Consider the following 22,119-nt stretch of genomic DNA (forward strand, 5'->3'; position numbering starts at 1 on the left):
TAAATACCTCTAAACACAAATTTCTTCATCTCCAAAAAAATGGCAGTGACAAGGAATCAACTCCGTCTATAAGGAAAAGTATTGCACCTATATAGCCGTATTTGGTACGGAAATTGCACTAAGAGATGAATTGTTTGAGATGCAAAAACAAAAATTGAAAGAAAAATTGGTATTTTGACCCACATATTTGCCTTGTATATGCAAATATATATACGAGACCTAGAGGGTTGATCTGTTTGAATTTTTACGTTTACTTTGAGGATGATATTTTACAATAGATTATATCTGTAGTAACAATTAATTTTTCCAGGTGTTGAAAAGAAATGAGAATTTTGAGTTTGAGATGAAATGAATTATTGAGAATGCATCGAACTCGTAATTCCAGAATGAAAAAGTTGATTAATGATGGGCAATTACGGTAAATTTTAACAATGCGATTGATATAATTCAGGGGTGCACAGCCTTTTCATTCCATGGGCCAGACATGCGGTATTTCTGCCAGTCGCGGGCAAGGAAATTTTATATAATGAGCAAGCATATGACAGGTATTTTACGGGGTAATTCCGTAATTTTGGCCCTTCCAAATATTTTTTATAAATTCCCGTTTTTCCTCCTATTTTCAACAAGGTTTAAATTAATTTTTTGAAATCAAAAATACAGATTATTTTTATCACTTAAAAATTATATAGTGATAATCATGAATACTGTACTCAATCGCAGTCAATAAATCCGTCTCTTACATATTTATCAGAGATTTACTGTACGTAATTTTTTTGTGGTGTTGCATTATGACTTTTAGTACCCATTTTCCGCGACTGGTGGTTTTCTTGAATTTTTAGCGACAGTTCGAAACTTCACTGACTTTGACAGATTTTTGCGGCTGTTTTTTGCAACATTACTTGCCTTTGAACATTTGAACTGACTGCAACCGGCAACTTTACTTGCCTTTGACAGTTTTTTCGGCCGTGTATAGCAATTTCACTTATTTGAAAATTTTTCCGGCTGTGTAAATTGCAACTTTATTTGCCTTTCTTTGACAAGTAACGTTGCAAATGTTACGCGGCGGTTTGGATGCGTGCCGTTTGGACGCTGGACAATCAGCCGGATCATTACATTCGTTAATCTATTCTTTAGTAACATATTTACGAATAATAAAATGTAGCTGTAATTAAACACATCTTCTTTATTTAATGTTTACTCTGAATAGCATAATAAAATGAATATAAAATGATAAAATTACGAGTAAAATAAAATATTTCATATCACACGATCAGAATTACACACCACATTCGATAGATATGCTGCTAACGTTTTATACCCATACGGATTGCTTAAATTCAGGTTTTTAAACAATCCGTGTCGATCACCCATTCAAAAATTATGACTACATTTTGAACCATGTCGGTGAATAATACCCTTACTGAACCCTCATTAACTCACTAGGAATCACTCAATCACTCACTCGCTCTCTTACTTACTTGCTCAAATGCTTGCTATCACTCACTCACCTGTGTGAGAGAGAGAGTGAATCGTTGTGTGTGTGTGTGTTAAAATGAAATTTCTCTATGTATGCGTTTTCTCTCTCACGAGTCCTATAATTGAATCAATCATTTGAAATGGTAAAAGTATAATGTTTACTTTTTTGCAGCTCCATCTTTTTAATTATCTTCTTCTTTGTATGCAGTGATATTTTTTTTATTACAAAAACCCATTTTTAATCACAAAAATGCTAGCAAAAAATTTAAAATTCAGAAAATAATTAATTTTAATAAAGTTACAGACGGCAAATGCAATTATATTTAAGGATGATATGAAGGAAAATTATTGAAACACATATAAAAACTAATTAATTATTTCTTTAAAATACTAGTTAAAGAATCCATGTATTTGGGTACGTGTGTTTCCGCGGATTACACGTAACAATAAAAAGAAAAGGGTTTTCTTGTGCGGATTACACACAAGAACGCTACGTTTTATCTGCCGGCGATTTTTGTTTCTGAGGAGATGGAATTACACACACAATAAATATTTTCAAAATTAATTTTTTACAAGATTCATAAATTTGAGTAAGAAAATCCACATTTTCTTCTTCAAAAACGTGGCAAACAATTCCTTCCATCGATTACATTATTGATGAGTAAAATTTATGAAAAAAAATTGAAAAATTATGAAAAAAATAATGAAAAACGTGGAAACCACTTCTCCCTCAAGATTTCATTATCGATGAATGACACTTTTACATGCGAATTATATGCTACTGTTGACTATACGATGTATCTTTTAATAACTCCATTCTCCTTTGAAATATTTAGGGCTGCAAATAGAAACTCTTCGCGTGAGTTTTTTTTTTCTGTAAATGGCAATTTTACATGCCTTCGGAAATTTTTTGGCAATATTCAGTACTTTTACGAAGAAAATGTGGCTAGCCTAGGTATTTGTCATAGTGTGCATGTTGATACTTTTTTTACCGGAACAATTTCCGTTGGGTGGAGGTTGTACACCCCTGATATACAGTAATTTGTAATTATAAATAGAGTGTAACTCATGTAGAGAGATATATTAACCTTCTCAGTGATATGGACGATATCTCGCTTTCTCAAAAGCCTTTTATTTGCGCAATAGTATGCTCAAAACAACTAACCGAGCAGGACTAGGTTCTGTCGCTCACGCGATTTCAGCTTATTGCCCCGGAAGGCGTGGTCGTGCCGGCGAAAATCATGATATGATCAGATATTTTCTGAAGATGATTTCTTAATGAAAGACATTTTCATATCCTACTTACTCTGAATCTGCTGAAACTAAAAAAGAAAACATGTTCCATGCACAAAAAACGAAGTGCTGGCATTATACGCGGGGTTTAGTGGTCAAAGGGTTACAATTTATGTTTTTATACCTGCTGATTGGGATTCAAACTCGTGCTAACCGGGTTGTTCACTTGAAGTTAATTTGTGACCATAAACATGATTACCATGCCCGAAATTTAATATAATTTCATAACCGGAGTTCAGTTTTCTGAGACTTCTCAGTCGATGATCATGTGTGCATATTAGTATGTGCTGCTATCTCTCACAAAGGTGGGACAGAAATATTCGTCAGTAAAAGATGGGTGACCGTCAATCTGGGGTTTGAAATGAATTTTGTTTACACAGGGGGGTTATTATATGGTTGCCAAAGAGGAAGTGACCGTGAAAGGGGTTTTACTATAATACACAGGATAAAACGAAATGTCCTTTTTTTGATATTATTCTTATTGGTTTCTTACTTTCGCTCAGATTCTTTCAGGAACAAATTGATAGAAAACTTTGACAAGTTTTTATATTGTTTCTAATTTTCTTTGTGATTGAACATTACGTCGTAAGGAAAAGAAATTTCTTCGACATCATTTGTACAGAAAACTAGTGTACTTTATTATTTTATTTTGTCTTTTACGGGAGGAAGAAAACCAAAACTTGTTTTTGTCAGGTGGTGCGGCAGTATTTTTGGGACCGTAAGTTACAATCAGTTTCAGCCGCTAACACCCCAAGGGAATGTAACACAGAAAAAAATAAATAAATAAAAGAACTACACACATAAAAAAAAAAGAATACGAGGAAAAAGCTGCTGATGAAGTGGAAGAGAAGAAAAAATCAAAGAAAATTAAGATTTGTGTCAAGATGTCTTGGGAGATTGTCACAAGAGTGATGAAATTCGGAAGAACAAGCATGCTTAGAATGCCAGCCTAATGTGTGAGGATACGAGACACGTTCCTCACACAAGACTTCCAAAAAACGACGAGAGAAAGCATTAGCTGCATCAACTTCCCATTTTCCAAGTTCTTTTCTTATTCTTCTAACCATGAACATGTATTCTTCATGGCTGAATGAAAATAATTAGTAGAGGGTAAACAAATGAATCACTGTCTTATTTTTCCTTATTTTGTTTTTGTTTCAATCCATTATCTTAACGAAAATCTATTTATAACAACATGTTTTATTTTTGTGCTATACGCGTTCGATCATACGATATTCATTATACGTGAAAAAATAATTAATCTTGTCGCAAAAGAAGTTCTTTGGAAAATTATTGTTACGAAAGAAATGTGTGTTTCACAATGTTTATTGACATAATTACGGTATAATACAATTGTAAATATGAATTCGGAAGAAGTTTTCATCAATTAAAACTAGTTACAGTGTATTTTTTGGAGAAATCTGTGTCCATTCGTGTGGATAACTTATTACAATGTGATCTATAAGGAGGCTAAGGAAGCTTTTGTGTCCATCCATGCAAAGAAATGCTTCTCAAAAGGGAGGGATGGGATGGACCGAGGAGTGAGGTAGATACAACTCAAACAGAAGGTCGGAGCCTGCAGGATTTCTGAGTAATGTGGGGCGATGAGAATTTTTTTTTTTTTACGGAATAGTGAGCTATGAGACAAAAGAATCTAGAACACTCTGACTTAGCCAATAGTGACATAGTGTGGTGATAAAAATTCTGAAGGAAAAGCGTGTACCGTCCCTGAACCGGACTTCTGTCGGTTTAGTACGATAACACATTAGACAAGATATGTGATCCTGATATAGTGATCAGGAGTAAAATAAAACACAGCGTGCTTCAATTTGGTATGCACGATAGTACTTGTTATCAGTCCGCGAGTATCGAGCTATATGCAAAGTTCTGTTGTCTTCAGTTTGAAGCTATGCATTTATCAAACATGGTACGCCGCCCCCCAAAGTACGATAATGCGACTTTCATTTGTTTGTAAACATGTATTTTTCCATGGTTGAATGAAAATAATTAGTAGAGGGAAAACAAACAAATCACTGCATTATTTTTCCCAATTTTTTTTCAATCCATTATCTAGAAAAATCCATTTATAACAACATCTTTTGTTTTTACTGTACGCATTCAAGCGCATGATATTCATTAGGCGTGATAAAATAATTAATCTTGGCGCTGGAAGCTTCATAAAAAATTATCTTTACAAAACAAATGTTTCATCATATTTATTGAAGCAATGATCACGTAACAAATTGTAAATATAAATTTGGAGTACGTACAATTGTGTAGGTTTGATGAATGAAAACTTGTCAAAATGGATATTTAGGATAAATTTACATCTAATGGGTGGCTAAATTAAGCAAGTAATCTATAAGGAGGCGAGTAAGCTCTTGTGTTCACATCTATGCAGAGAAATGTTTCCCAAATTGGGTGATAGGCTGGACTGGGATTCGGGGTAGATGATGTACAAAAACAAGGTTGGCTCTTGCAGGTTTTCCAATCCAATATGGAGTGATGGAAATTTTTTGTTCACAGAATAAAGAGCCCATAAGTGCATATAGGCTCCTCAAATAAGAGTTCGGAGCCAAATCACCGAGGGTGTGCATAGTGAACGGAACGGAAGGAATGAATGTCCCCCTCCGCTCTTCCGACTATGTTGATATAATTTTTTTTTTAATAAATGGTGTTCGCTTCCCTCTTCTATATCCAGAGAGCACCCCCCCCATAGGCAGGGTTCTGAGATATTCAAAGGGAGCCATGGATAAAAATAAGATGAAGGGGGCCATGACATCTGGTGAAGGGGGCCAAACAAATAACGTTCTCTAGGGAAATATGTATGTTTGAAAAAATGTGATTACTTCCGGAATCCAGCAGACCAGTCCAAGGAACCAGGTCTAGCTCAGTCCATGTCCTCCATGAGGCCAGGGTCTTCATGCCTATGGGAGCTTACATGACGAAATTCTGTACTATGGTTTGAGTGCAAGTACGCAAACATGTTAGCATGTTAGCATGTTAGCATACTATAGTAAGTACTTCTTGCTAAGTGTGAGACCCCAGAACATCTCTTTGTTCATGGACCCACGACGGTGAGATGGCCATGTATAAAACTTCCACAAGAAGAACACTCACCGAACTCTAGGTTAGGAGTGGGCCAATGGTGATGTGTCATTAGGGGCAATTTATTTCAAAGGTCCGATCTATTGTCTCGTATTTTTACATAGACCTATTTTCCTTTTATAATTTGGCACAGGAGAAAAGTTATCTATTCCTATCTCTTTCTGTATCCGTGCCTGGCTCAAAGCTCCTTGTGGTTCCCAACTTCGATGAGCGAATGCGAGCCGATCACCTGTTAAAAGTTCTCGCCTCAGAGAGCAATAGGCCTACAACGATGCAATTATCGAATCCTTACAATTAACTCATAGTTTGAAAAAACTGATGGCAGACGGCGGCACTATATAACAAAAAAGCATTACACAGAAACAAGCTTCACTTAAAGTTTACAACACATACATGCACATTTCCCAGCATCGCCCAGGTCCTGCTAAAATCCTTCCTCTATGGAGGGATTTTAGCAGGACCAAGAGGAGGAAGAGGCCCTTGCATGTAAACATCGATCTTATTTATAAACCATTTTTTCACAGCAAACACAGTTTTGACCAAGTTCAATTCAATAAGTAGATAGGGTCTTACTCCTAGACGGCCCTGGATAAGAGGGATTGCCACGAGAAAAAACAATAGGATCCAAAAAAGCCATGGACAAATAGAATCCGAAGGTTTAAAGAGCCACCTCAGTACAGTATTATATTACGTAAGAAACATCTTTGAACTATAACTTTTGCTGTCATCTATCAAACAAAACTGTTGCAATTCTTTGATCGAAATTGAAGACCAGTTTTCGACTCATGAACCGTATAAAAAAATTAAATAATATTAATAGTCATTTTATAAATATATATCACTAGCTATAATACCCGGCGCTGCCCGGGTTTTCTTCAATGAGGCTTTTTTGGATCACGTGATATCTCCCTCTCTTATACAAATACAAATACAACGCCACAACAGGCAAATTGCCCAACGAGGTGGCTGACTTAAGAACATCATGGATACCCGAGCCCCTACCCTACTACTGCTACACCACACATGCACCCCCCCTGCGGAACCCCCCAACGAATCGGTACATGCGGGAATGTGCGTGTACGTGTAGTGCAACCTGACGTAAAGTTTGTTTCTGTGTAATGCTTGTTATGTGTAGTGCTGCCATCTGCCCCCAGTTTTACTAACTATGAGTGAAGTGTTATGGTTGAATGATTTACCGTTGTAGGACTGTTGCTCTCTGTGGCGAGACTTTTTAACGGGGAGATCGGCTCGCATTTGCGCCTTGAAGTTGGGAACCACAGAAAACCAACTTCAGCCGACCACCACTGTGGGGTTCGAACCCGGATCCTCGCATCACGAGTCCGGCACTATAACCACTCGACCACCACAGCGGCTTTTTCTTGAAGGACATACAAACCGTGTCCAAGTTAACCAATATGGCGACCTGCGCGATTCATGAAATAAACAAATCTAGATTTACACAGAAACGTAGAAATGAATATATTTTTTTCTTTTTTTAAGGGGGCGCTAGGTATTTCGATTCCCCCCCCCTTGAACTTCAAGTTATCCATCTGTCTGTTCCAGCTTCCAAAAATCCTTAGTTAAAGCTGTGGAATTTTTTCGACGCAGTTTTCACGGGCTCATAACTAATTTTAAAATATCCTAACCCACATGAATTTATGCAAATAAATATCAAAAGAGACAATATGGAGATATTAATTTCATACTTGAGAAGATATAAATGAAATCAATGATATTGCTCGAATATCCAACTCAAAAGTATAGGTTTGGCTAATTACTTCATATTTAATCTCCTGGGCTTTGTATATGTGTCTAAGCGAACTGAATATTTCAGAAATCGAGAATTCAATACAATTTTTAAAATTATTGATGGGGCGGAAAATCCTACTAATTTCCGCATTTCTACAGTAAAATCGACAATTTTAGCACTGATTTCTATGAGGATCACCCTTTTCCTGACTCTCAAAGCGATGCTGATGATGATTATGACGTCTATTCAAAAAACCTCATTACTGAGAGTATATTGAAAATGTGGCAAACCATTATAAAGGCATAAACTGTCATACATATACTAACAGGATTAAAGAAGTGACAAACCATTGTAAAGGCATATACACGTCTGAAACGGATTGCTAGGGAACCACGGTAACCAAAGTAAACGTTCGGAAAGTGATTGTTGAGGCCCAAAAACCATTGTTGCCGGACAGTTTTTTGCCCATTTGGGGCATTTTCCCTAGGCTGACGAAATTTCAAAGTAGCCTATCGTTCAAGTCGGGTCCCATTTGGTATATATGCAAAATTGTAGATTTGTATAGAGAACATACACACACACACACACACACACACACACACACACACACACACACACACACACACACACACACAGAAAATCAATTTTATATATATATAGATAGATAGATAGTATTAGTTTAATCTGTGAATTTACTTCTAAATTTTAACAGTTGTTACACATGTACAGAAATCCAAATCGTAACGTTATAAGTTGTCTCCCACTGGCCGGTGGATCGACAAATCCCATTGGCGTTCGATCCACGGTTGGCGTTATTTTGAATCATCAATTTTATGACGGGTGTTTTCGCCTGATAGTTGCAAGTTTTTGCGTATCGTCAGTAATCAACGGTCTTGTTGCTTCAAGCTCTTTTCCCACGGTTTGTTTTGGTCGAATAGTCTTGCCCGGGTAAAAAAATCTGGCCGTGGTCGTAGATGTGGCTCGTCAGGCCTGACGGTCAAGGGGAAGGTCTGGACTTTTTCAACTGCGTCATGCCACTCTGCCGTATCTATTCCAATCCAATTGACAGAGCCCAAATTTTGCGGCTTCGCAGGCTTGCGGAAAATTCTCACGATACAAAGGAAGGGATCTCGAAACCTTTGTAGAAAATTTCTGACACGTTAACATGACACGTTAGAGTGTGAATTACGGAGCAGTATATTCTTCGTCTGACTTGATATTTTTGTACTTCTATTTTGCTATCGAATTTATTGGTCAACTCTATTACATAGAGTAACATTGTGGTTAAATGTACAATTACGACAATGGCTTCTACAGTGTTAAGACGTCTTTTGACGGAGCTCCGGAATTACATCATATCCCGGCGTAACCATTTGTAAGCTGACGGATCCTGGTGTGCCGTGAGTTGGGGGACATTGAAAGGACTCTTTAGAACTTCGAAGCAAGCGTCTACGGCGTCGAGATGAAAAGTTATCTTCACTTACATCGCGCCGAGTGAATTGCGGATCGGTCGGCCATTGTCTACAGCGTTAGCCCTCCCATTGGAATTCATCAAATGTCGGCTGATTGAATAATTTTTGTGTACTTTATGTGTGACATAAATGTTCGGTTCAAATTTATCATCGAAAATCGTTTTTAATTAAAATTTGATCGATTTCAAAGTAAATTCTATGAAACCCGCCATCTTAATACAAGCCTATAGATTTATCATTATTGTAGAGGCTGTATTATTCTTCTATGGCTCCGTAACATGTGTAACAAGGTCAATCTTATTATTTGTAATATAAAGGAGTTCTTATTCTTGAATTCTATTTTCGGCTGGCCTCGAGAGCAGATTACTTTAAGGTGCACTACTGTTCCTTCAAAGGCCGAGAATAATTATTATAAGTAAAGTTGCCTAGAATAAGGTATAATAAATAAAATTAACACAAACAACAGCAAGGATAATACAAAGTCACATTACTGAACAAAATCTTTGATCAACATGAAATTTGAACAATTGCGACACCACTTGGCCATGAATAACACCACGTCATCGGACGACCATATCGATGTCACCAGTATCCGCAGCTCGCAACTTTTGAATGCTTTGGACTTATCCGGTGGACCTGGGACACCTTCCTACGCAACACGAAGCTGCCAATGTTCAATGAAGACTGCTACTCCCCTCTACGGATTAGTTCCCAAGAGGAACTTCCTGAAATCAACAGTTCGTGCTTCAGATGTCGTGACTCCGGCTTTGCATCCCCAGACCCAAAAGAACATTGTGCCAACTTCTGTGGTAAAAACGATCTTAGGTGACCACGAAACGAATGAAACTCTCGATGCTGATGACTTCTATACGTATGATGCTGCGTGGAACATCTGGACACTTTTAACTGATCCCCGAAGAGATTCGTTGGGCAGATCCCATCACCGCCTGCCTGTCAGTGATCATGAAAGTCTACAGTGCCTGCTAAAAGGCACCATAGATGCAATTAAATCGACTTGGAATCTCGTTCGAGACACCCGAAAACTCTCCTCGGGAAAGGTGCGGCGCAAGGTGTCATTAAATGATCAACACAGTGTTCGTCGTCTATTAGTCGACCTGGTCATGGAGATAGTTGAGCAGTCAGAAACTCAACCCTCGCCTACGAAGAATTCTAACGTCAAAAGTAAATCAAACAAAGTGACCTTCCCTGGATTACGGAGCAAAATGACCCAAAAAGTCAGCGATCGTGTAATGGGCCAAACTAGCACACAACGTTCTCCAATCGTATCATGTACGAATGAACTTCGGTCGGATGGTGTTCTAACGGTCGCTTCGTGTTACGAAAGTAAGCAGTCAGTAGTCAAGAGAGTGAATCAGCGAGAACATAACATATTTATTAGTAGAGACACTCAAACTGATCATCTGTCAGTGTGTCGGAGTGAAACTGGTCCACTTATTGACAAAGAAACTCAGACGATCTTGGATCATGCTCCGGACGTGGACTCACCAGATCGGGAAGATTGTCTCACCGACGAGCGGCAACAGAACTTTCAATTTGTAGTAGCTTCCCAAAGTGATACAGAATATAATGGTACGGGACCAGACGCCCCACGAGAGAGGAACGCCTGTGTTAGCCCAACGACGACAGTATCCTCTCAACTGCCAACCTCGATATTTTACGTTGAGGATAGCTGGAACAACGAAACCACTTTACCTTGGGAACCTCCCAAACCTCAGAGACAACGTAAAGTCAAAATTGACAGGTCTAGGCAAACGAACAGTCCTTCGATAGAAATTGAAAAGGTGGACGCCTGGCCACAACTGCATTCGAATAAGCAACTGAAGAATAGCACTGCGCTTCCAGCTGAAAAAGTGTTGTCACCTTCCTCCCTCGGATTAAAGAGAACGTGGGCAGAAGTTGTAAAAATGGTGGACAGTGGCCAAAAGTGGTCCAAATATCAAATATTATCGGGCAGGCGGCTTGCACCTGAAAGGACTAAGGGCGTGGACATCTCCTCGCTACACTTGTCAAACCCAGTGGAATCAGATGTACAAGCCGAGGTAATTTCATCGCATGACGTGAACGAAAAGAGACAATCCAACCCACTCTCCTGGGCTGAACGATGTGAAGACTATGACCGAACTATAAAAGGGACTGATACCGTAACAACAACACATAGCCGTAAGCAACTGAGAGAAGAACTTCAGGGCAGTAAAAATAGTCGGCATGGCAAAAACACTTACGCAACAGAAACCCCCCAGGCTCGTCACCAGCGAATGAGCTACCTAACCAACACTAGCAGCGGTGCGGCGAAATTAGACTCTTTCAAGGTATATAGACGTAGTCAGGTACAACACGCAGAAGAGAAGTTGGCTCAGCCGTCAAGTAGGAAGGCCACAAACCCTCCCAATTTTGATGCTGAAAGAAATGTCAGGAGGTCTGATTATGATCCTCATGGGCGTGACAGTTATCCACCACACCGACGGAAACACATTACGTCTGACCATTATACTTCCGACTATAGGGACAGCACACTGGGTACAGCGAGAGAACACTTTCGACAAGACCAACGACGAAGAAAATACCATCTCTCACAAGGAGTAGTACGTGAGGAAAGGCGGGTATATGTTGACACACGTGAACTCGGACGCCATCGCCATCGAAACTGGCAAAATATACGAGGCGTATCGACGAGACGAATGCAGATGACCGGGTATACTCAACCGATCAACACTCATATGGACAGAACGGGCAGATGTGTTGACTGTGTGCTCATGAACATGGCGCAAGACCTCCGCTTTAACACGGACCACAGGTCGAGGAGCAGAGAATGTCCCAGTTTTCTCCTCACAATAGGTCTGCAGTCGACTCGCCAGTTATTTAATCAGCGACGCAGAGATTGGTAAGGCGTGATGGTCGAAAAGAAAGGTGTAACAGTAAGTTACTAACTATGGGCCTGAATCTAGGCAGTGAATTAACACGAAACTGATGACGTCACATTCGGCAAAAAACAACCAAGTAAGACACGGACTTCGTCTCCTTCAATTAAATGCAGACAAAGCTAAGATCTGTATCGAACATATGGAGGCTTTCGTAAGAGCACAATCAGTAGATGTGGTTCTACTTCAAGAACCATGGCAAAATAGAGGTCTTTTACGTGGTATTCCACAATCATGGCAGTCGTGGACGGCGCAACTATGCAAAAGTGCTATATTGGTCCCATCGACTCATATTAGACCGGCCACGTACAAGATCGGCCGCCACCTGGTAGCTGTTCAGATAAGTCTGCCGGGACGTGAACTTATAATTGCTAGTGTATACATTTCTCCGTACGAAGAAGTAGACGAAGCCATAGAGGAGATGGATGATCTTTGCGAGTCAGCACCAGGTATCGACATTATCTTCTGTGCGGACGCAAATTGTCATTCTTCGTGGTGGGGCTATCGAGAGACGGATCCAAGAGGGCGCGCGATGCAGGAATTTCTCACCGGCAGGAACTTGTTTCTGTTTAATTCTAGACGGACAAGACCTACCTACGAATTTTATGACGCAAAAGGATGGCCAGATCTTACTTTTACAACGTCAGAAAATATTTACAGGCGTTCCGATTGGTCAGTAGGTACGGAAGATTCGTATAGTGCGCACAAATATATCCATCTACAACTCAATATTACGCCTAGATATCAAAAACCTACGAAGTATAGAACTACCGCAAGACGATTAGCAAAGATCAGGCCTGCTACAGAGCAGATCTTCATGGACCTCCAAGAACAACTTCATATGGTTTTGGACGAGGATCAGGTTAATGCATGCTTTGACGCCTCAATGCAGCGGCTGAAAGAACGATGTATCCAGGTGTTGGGCTATGCACAACCGCGTCTTACCGCTTCTTTGAAATGGTGGACTGATGAGTTAGCAGCTTCACGCAGGCAACTTCGTAAACTAGAGCGTCGTTTCATTAAGGCCAAGGGTGATGATAGAGTACAGGCGAGGATGGAGTTTAGAAAATTCAGAGCAGGGCATATTAAGGCCGTAAACAAGGCAAAAACGACTAGTCGGATTGCCTTTTGCACAGAGGAAAGCCGCCCATTTGGACAAGCATACAAATCTATGTTCAAAACGAAGCGTCTACCACCACAGGTAATGATGTCCAACGGTCCACATACTGGTGCCACGATGCTGGAAGCGGCCCAAGCACAATTGGAGGAGATTTTTCCGAACCTCCCGGATACTATAAATTTGACTCCATACACGCCATCTATGATTATGACGGACCCACCATTCACTCATACGGAGATCAATCAAATAGTCAGAAGACTGAACAATAAACGAGCTCCGGGTATTGATAACATAAATATTCCTCTTTTGAAAACCCTAGTCGCAGCCCATGGTCATGTTATCTCAGATATCTTCAATAGTTTAGTCAAGTTGTCGGTGTTCCCAAAGTGTTTCAAACGTGGTAAGGTCTTGCTTTTCCTGAAGAAAGATAGGGATCCAGGGGTGCTGCAGTCGTATCGCCCCATCTGTTTACTCTCTACAATGGGTAAAGTCCTAGAAAAATTGGTGGTGCAACGGATCACCTACTATCTAGAGAAGGCAGACTGGCTTAGCCCAAGACAGTTCGGATTTCGTACAGGTGGCTCGGCAGAAAAAGCAATAGCATCACTGATGGAAGAGATCACGACTAGACATCGACGAGGTCAAGTAACGGCCATAGTATCCATAGACATTCGCGGTGCTTTTGATTCGGTCCGCCATGAGATAATAATCAATACTGTACGAAAATTACCAATTCCTTACAATCTCATTTGTATAGTGGAGAACATGCTAAAAGATCGAACGGTTGTGATGCCAACTGATGGAGGAGACGCGGAAAAGCATCAGGCCATGGGCTGTCCTCAAGGCTCATGCAGCGGTCCGCTACTATGGTCTATCGTGCTTGACTCACTGCTGAAAAAGAATTGGGGACCGGATGTCTATGTCCAAGCTTTCGCCGATGATCTGGTGTTTGTGATCTCGGCGAGAACTCCCAACGACATTGGCAGCACTGCGGATGCCGCGTTTGACGAACTGTCAAAATGGCTAGAAGATAATCGTCTCAGCATGGAGGTGACTAAAACTAAATTACTATGGCCACACCCCAAGAAAAAACGTCCCTGCATAAGAATCAATGGTGTTCGACTGCAAATATCTAAATGCATGAAATATCTTGGAGTGCATATTGACCATCAGTTCAAATTCACGACGCATGTGGCGAAACAAATTGATAAGGCTCAAGACACCATGCAAAAATTGAGACGCATAGCAGGTCCAAAGTGGGGTATACGCCAAAAATTTAGGAACATTTTGTACAGATCGGTTGTACAACGGCAGATTTCATACGCAAGCGCCATCTGGTATAAAAACCCGACACAGAGACTCCGTAAATTACTAGATGTTGCCCAACGCCCGTTCTTATTGTATGTAACTGGTGCATACAGAACTACGGCCAATGATGTTCTGTATACTGCTACGGGAAACCCTCCGCTCAGCCTATATGTTGAATATGACGCTCGTCGATCTACAATCCTGCATTTGGGTAAGGAGGTCTGGATGGACGGAATTCTTATAACACCTGATGCCTACGAAGGGAACAATAGGAGTTGGCTTCATCATCCCAGTGTGGACTTGTTCCAGAATCAAGTTCCGCTGCCTGGTACGGAACAATGCTCATCGGATGAAGCTATTAGTATATTCACGGACGGCTCAAAAACAGAGACATCCACTGCCTGTGCATACGTAGTTATGAATGCAGAAGGATCTGTTGAAGAGGCTTGGAGTCGACGGTTGCGTCAAGGGAACAGTATCTTTCAGGCGGAGGTTCTGGCCATACTAGCTGCAGTAGAATGGGCGATTAAGCAAAATCAGCAGACGACGATATATACTGACAGCGCGTCTAGTATTAATGCGATTCGTGATCAGCGCACTCCACATGAAAATACTCGGCGAATACGCAAGCATTTATACGACCATCCGTCTATCAGTATCAAATGGGTCAAAGGCCATGCAGGAATAGCGGGGAATGAAATTGCGGACAGATTGGCCAAAGATGCTCTTAATCTCCCAAGGGAAGAACAACTCTTGCTACCACGCAGTCACATCAAACACGTGCTAAAAAGTGACCTGTTACAAAAGTGGCAACAGCTATGGGACAAGAATGCACATAAAGATGCCTATAAGATACAGAAACACGTCCGTTGGAATAGTTCCATTTGGTCTAGAGAGAAAGTGATCATGATAACTGAGCACGGCCCATTACCGACGTATCTAGAACGTTCCAAGAAGTCGGACAACGCCATGTGTGCGTGTGGTGAGATTGGATCTTTATGGCATTACCTGACATCTTGCCCATATACAAAAAAATTTCATTTTGGTGCTATTCCCGAAAACGGTCGACTGTGTTTCAAAAAAAGAGTTTTGAAGAGCCCTATGGGCCTTGCTCGGGTGCGGTGGATTATATTGTTCCTCGATAGCAACTTACATCGCATACATACTAAGAAGACTGGAAGTGCGCGTCTGAGCGGTGGGAGCGATGACGAGTTCAAACCGGCAAGAGCCCTAGCGATTGATCTTAAGAGGAAATATGATCTTCGACCACGTCGGCGGCAACAAAAGTAACCGATAAATGGAAAACAGAAGCAAGTTCACCTGCAAGGAGACGAATCAAGTCATCGATGGCAAGGACGAATTAAGTGTGATTTACTCGGCTATATAGTGAATTGTGCTGATCTCAGTTCACCCGGTGACGATTCCGGTAACGACTGGCGGCTTAGACGATGATGATCTGCGACTAATTCACAGTGATTCGAAATTTTATATACCAAGATTATCGGCAATCATTCGATCAATTGACGATTACTGGATTCTTATGGGATGGACGGCTATACACAAGCATCTTATAATCCCGTTTATAATTTTGATTGCCCATTGGCGTTGATTGTTTAGATTTTATTTATTTGTTATATGACTTCAGAAGTTGGCGATCAATTTTTATGTAAATTATTTTATTTTGCTGCCTTCGTCTGAGGTGGTCATGTACGTTGTTTTTAATAAAACTTTCCGGATACACCCATCCTTCGGGAACGCTTCGATATCTCTCTGAGATGGGAAGCGGGGTGTATCCGGTCTTCAAAGGTCAAAGGTTAAATGTACATGGTTGATCTTGCATTGTACCAATTAGTGTAATCTCGGCTAACACACTTGTTTTTCCTTATTACTTCTTTACTGATCAACTCTATTTCATAGAGTGACATTTTGATGAGGTGTACACGGCTGATCTTTGTGTATTCTAGTATTCTGATGGTATCATTTACCGGACAGTATGTTTGTGTTTTTTTCTTTCTATTAACTACAAGCACTTCACATGCACACAAACTTGTCTATAACACCCTTCATTGCCAGCAAGGGCAGTCCCCTCTTGCTGGGCAGTGATGAGAAAAATTAAATTCTGTCTGTCTGTCTGTCTGTGTATGTAATTGTTTTGATTACAATCACAGAAAGTTGAGAACGGCTACAGTTCGTGAGTATTCATAGCAATTGTTAAAATTTCGTAGCAAATTCTATAATTGATATCATTTCTTTTAAAATAATAGTTGATATCACATAAATACAAATACAAATACAACGCCACAACAGGCAAATTGCCCAACGAGGTGGCTGACTTAAGAACATCATGGATACCCGAGCCCCTACCCTACTACTGCTACACCACACATGCACCCCCCCCGCGGAACCCCCCAACGAATCGGTACATGCGGGAATGTGTGTGTACGTGTAGTGCAACCTGACGTAAAGTTGTTTCTGTGTAATGCTTGTTATGTGTAGTGCTGTCATCTGCCCCCAGTTTTACTAACTATGAGTGAAGTGTTATGGTTGAATGATTTATCGTTGTAGGACTGTTGCTCTCTGTGGCGAGACTTTTTAACGGGGAGATCGGCTCGCATTTGCGCCTTGAAGTTGGAAACCACAGAAAACCAACTTCAGCCGACCACCACTGTGGGGTTCGAACCCGGATTCTCGCATCACGAGTCCGGCACTATAACCACTCGACCACCACAGCGGCAAATATACCGACCACCACATAATATTGGATTATTTTTCCATGCCATGAAAGTAGTTTCAAACTCAGTGACTAACCTAAAAAAACAATTTCAAAAAAGCGTCCAGATCTATGTGAAGAAATTTGAGGATATTACAAACGTATTCAGCATGTTAAATTTCTTCAAGCGGGCAGTCGATTAATCGATAAAACATTTTGATTAACTGGCAAAAAATTTTAATCGAAGAATTATAACAGTTTTGTTTGGTAGGTGGAAGAAAAAGTTCCAGTTTGAAAATGTTTTTCACGTATAATATATTGTATAACTCCAGAGAATTTTACGTGGACTATTATTGTATATAATAAACGAAAAGAAATTATTAGTTCGTCATATATAAAATTCCCAATTTTCTTTCCAATCCAATTTTGTAGATGAATCTTCTGAAATAAATAAATAAATATATATATGTTATTTTGTTGTATGTTTCATATGTCTCGTAAACTTTGTTCTTGATGTCGTCCATCTAGAAAAAAATATATCGAGTTAGAGAAGATTGCCAAAATCAGTGTGAAGATGTCAAGAGATAGTAGTTGTTGCAGTAGTAAAGTTTGGCAAATAATACCGATAAAGCCGAGAGTCCATCGCTCTTTCGATAAAAGAAACAGCAAAAGCTCAAATAAGGTTTAAAAAAAAACAAAAAAATATCTTGTCAATATTCTTCTTGAGGTAGTTAAGGGGTATAGACATCGCGTCCCAAATAAAAATCTTTTTAGTGCCTGCAACAGCAACCGGTAAACTTTAATTCGATTGTATCGCTATTTTCCGTGGTGTTAGAGACGAAGGCTCACGTTTCCTTGAAAAAGAATGAAAGTGAAACTAGGGGGAAAAGGACCACCCCATGGGAAATTACAGGATACTATTTGCAGTCTTCCCAAGCGATTCGTCTTTTATTTTATTTTTGTCTTGTGTTATGGTCAAAACACAGTCACAGACAAAACACTGTTTCGCAGATCGACTAAAGAAAGAAAACGAGTTCGGCTTTAAGTAAGTGAAAAGAGTGCCTTTTTAAGGGCTTCTGGAGTGGGATACGTTGTTAGAGAACTTCAAGTGTTTTTCCTGCAGCTTACGTGACTGTAAAAAGCTTCTTTTATTTCACCTTGTCTCTTGCTAATTCTTCATTGTTATTTATATTTGTATACAACGACTAAGATAAGACACGCTTTTGTTAATTCAACGTGATACATTCATTAACTACGAGAAGTCATCGCGACAAATAAAGTAACTGTTGTATTCTTGTCTATCCTCAAAAGTAACATTTGTATGTAGTAAAACCTCTCTTTTGCGGGCCCGGTGGGACAAAAATATTCGTCCGTAAAAGAGAAGTGAACGTTAATCAAGTAGTTTGAAACGCATACTTTTATTATACGGGGGGAATCATAATTTGGCAGTAAAAGAGGTTGTGACTGCATCTGAGGAGTGTCCGTTAAGAGCGATTTCACTGTATTATGACGTGACGTTTGTTACTTCGTGTAGCAGAAATTCTAAGTCTTATCCATATTTTTCTTTCAGGTTTCACTGCTGCGAATAGCAAATAATTTTGCGTTAAACACAGAAATACAGTAACAATAAACGATATATGCTATTATATTAATATATATGCAATGTACCATTTATTTTCAAGCTGCACACCGGTATGAAACAAAAGTCAATTTATGCGAAATAGTTTTGCTCTTATTTAATAGGTGGCAGCAGGGTTCCCACATTTCCTATACGAGCCAGGGTTTCCTAAACGAGCCAGGATTTCCTAACGCGCCAGGGTTTCCTAACGAGCTTCAAGCGACAACCGGTAGATAGCGCCTTCATTTCCAATCCAACTCATTAATAACAGTGGATTACAATATAGAACTGAACTGAACCTTTAATGATTTGCACAATCGGGGCATATCAGTACACCAGTAGATGTAAAAATATGTATTAGTACAAATATTAGTGATTAAATTATTCGAGGTACACACACAAGACAGAAACAAATGCATAAGGTTTTAACACAAAAAATGTACATGCATAATATAGTCTCGAATCCAGATGAATAGATTGAAAAATAAAATAAATAAAATGTTACCTGGGCGTATGGGCAGAGATGGGGAGCAAACGAAAATAGAAAGGGGCAGGGCGTCAAAACTACTGCCCCAAGAAAAATACAATTTTTGATATAACCTCGATAAATCGAAAAAAAAAATGTAGACATAGAAGGAGAGGGGTGAATTGCAATATAGAGATATTGCCAGAGTTGTTGTTTGGCGAAGTAGTAGGGTACCCCATCACAAAGTTTACCATGTGTCAATCGATATTTATGTGTATTCGAACTAATTCATCAATGTTTTAAGCACATAGTTTTTCATTTTCCCTTCTGACATTAGCTTTGCATTCTTATAGCATTAGCATCTGTATTTTTATTATCAAATGTTTTAATTTAGTTCCCGAGGAGGTGTGTTTGGTAACTGCCGGGTTAGATATGAGCCAGAATTCTCATTTCTTCGTAAATTTTGCCATCATTAGTTGGTGTTAGATGTCTCTCTATCATCATTCCTGTCTTTTTTATACTAACCACGGCTACAATGCACCACTGTAATTAACTATCGGAATGATTATGGAAAGGAGTATGAGTTCCTATAGGGCCATCTATGCTCCTCGGTATACGAATTAAGATTCACGGTTCCACTTTTTAGTAGTTGGACATCCATTGTTTTTGGGTTTGAAAAATTATATACACACGTGAAGTCAGCACTGTTGCTTCTGAGATGAAAACACTGCAACAAATTCCATTCAAATCTTCTCTGTTTGGTTTTTGCAAGAACAATTTTGCTTCATGTGAGTAGAAACTTTAACACTTTTCAATAATGTAGTTTGCTAAAATAATGTAGTTGTTTCAAGAATTCGGCGAAATTCCCACTGACCGGCACCAGTCCGCGGACTAGCGGTTGAAGAACACTGGAATAGAGCACATTTCAGAAATCAATGCAACTTTACATTGCCTGAGGCGATTTCCATATGAAAAGCATGGTCAAGGTTAATGCTATGGATAATAAACCCTTCATATCACTCGTATCCTCATTCAATTATACGAATGCAGATTAAGTTCGTCGGAAAATCTGTGCGAATGTAAAATGAATGTTTCATCAGAATATTTGATATTTGTATATCTTGATGAATATTCAGAAATTGGTCGGTTAATTACTGTCGAATTGTCCGAAGCGTAGTCATTTGAGGAGTATCTTCGAAGAGAGAAAGACAAGGAGGACCGTCAAGAGAGGTTTGAGAGCGTCTATACCTAGAGAGGCAAGTTAATTAATTGAAGGAACACTGAATGTCATTAACTCAATCGGATTCAGGGGGAGAAACCTTTCTGACAGCAAAATATCTTCGGATGTGTGTGTATGTGGTGTTTGTGTAGAAATGTCAAAGGTAATTAGATGATGAAGAGACGGAGGGAGACTTTGTCCATTCGCGACTTCCTCAACTTCTTAAGATATTCATACGCGTATGAGCTGAACGTGCTATGAATTCGTTTCCAGTGGAGATTAAGTCTTGTAACAACATTTTCGAGAGTCGTGTCTTAAAACTGAGGAGTAGTTGGTACTCTAATATGCGAGCTGGTATGAATATTAATCTTTCTTGTATATATGTTTCTGCCGAAGCCCGAAGTTGGCCACTTCGCGAACTGGCCGGCCCAGTTGACTCGGCCAATGCCCGAAATTCGGGAATTCCCTAGGTGGTGGTTTATCAATTCAAAGTTAATTATTAAATAATTGTAATTATCAAAAATTAATTATTAATTAATTAATACGATTTAGGAAATAAGTTCATGATGGTAAATCGCTTCATTAAAAACCGGGCTTTGACTTGATAAAAGTCCGAAATGAAAACGTTTGGAAGCGTATTTCGGGCTTTCACCAACTCGCCTTGGTAGAACCTAGGTCTTACCGGTAAAAACTAGGTTTTACTAGACTTCGGGCTTTAACTGCAACGTATGAATGTTTAACTGTCCTCAATGAATGGCACTTGTACTAGACGATACGATCGGAATTCTAAGCGTCGAACTATTTCTTCTGAGATTTCAGTTGCCATTTGAAATGAATCTCAAGTTTTCTCTTACCACCATTATTTTATTGAGTTCAGTCTCAAAAAGCGAAGTACGCTCATGAAAAATCATAAAAGGAATGGAAAAAATTGGCATTCTCCTCAAGAAATGGTTTGGATTGAAGGTGTCATTCAAGACCATTCAATTTTCACTGAGGTAATAGCAACAACACCAATTGATTTATATATATATTTTTTTTCTTCGATTGAGTTTTATGACACGTTTGCAATATAATATATATGTTGGAGATAGGATGATTAAAAAAATGGGAAAAAAATTCTAGGAGAAATGAAATTATTAAAAGCATATCTCTTACCTCTATCATTCCTGGAACTCCTGGATTTCATGATGAAAATGATGACAATTGCTAAGAGGACTAGGGCACCGACTAGTCCCATGAGAACCGCCAAAACTGCGCTGATAGCCAGAGGTTGCTCTTCTTCTACGAAAACAAAAAATATAAAGAAATTAATTTCCGATTTACAGGAAAAGGTGCATATAGGAGGAAATAACATAGTATGCGAATGAGTTGCAGCATCAAAATTTAGCTAGTTCAGACAGCCTTCATCGAATTGCATTAAGAGCAAGAGAAATGAATGCGATTTTTAAAAAAAAATTAAGATTTCATCAGAACAATGAAGAAAATATCACTAACTGTGATTTCAGAAATATTCCGAAACAACCCTATATCAGGATTGTGCATGAAAAAGGTCAGAGAATTGAAAGATAGACAGAGGAAAACGAAATGTCACTGTTTGCAGCAGTTATTAGAGACAGCAGTTGGTTATCAGATGTGAGCAT

The 22,119-nt window shown here is 39.4% G+C and overlaps 1 protein-coding gene across 3 annotated transcripts in view; it reads right to left on the reverse strand.

The window, feature by feature from the left end:
- LOC149063898 (synaptogenesis protein syg-2-like) overlaps positions 1 to 22,119 on the reverse strand; it is a 553,183-nt gene that overhangs the window by 61,934 nt on the left and 469,130 nt on the right. For all 3 annotated transcript variants that reach the window (XM_089255271.1, XM_089255270.1, XM_089255272.1), the window contains one exon: positions 21,635 to 21,760. In XM_089255271.1, the coding sequence (XP_089111397.1) occupies positions 21,635 to 21,760 (126 nt within the window). The remainder of the gene's footprint in view (positions 1 to 21,634; positions 21,761 to 22,119) is intronic.

This window comes from Pholcus phalangioides, unplaced genomic scaffold, assembly GCF_987345545.1.
Source record: "Pholcus phalangioides strain wild (caught in Gottingen) unplaced genomic scaffold, Ppha-v1.0 ptg000042l_1, whole genome shotgun sequence".
NCBI lineage: Eukaryota > Metazoa > Arthropoda > Arachnida > Araneae > Pholcidae > Pholcus > Pholcus phalangioides.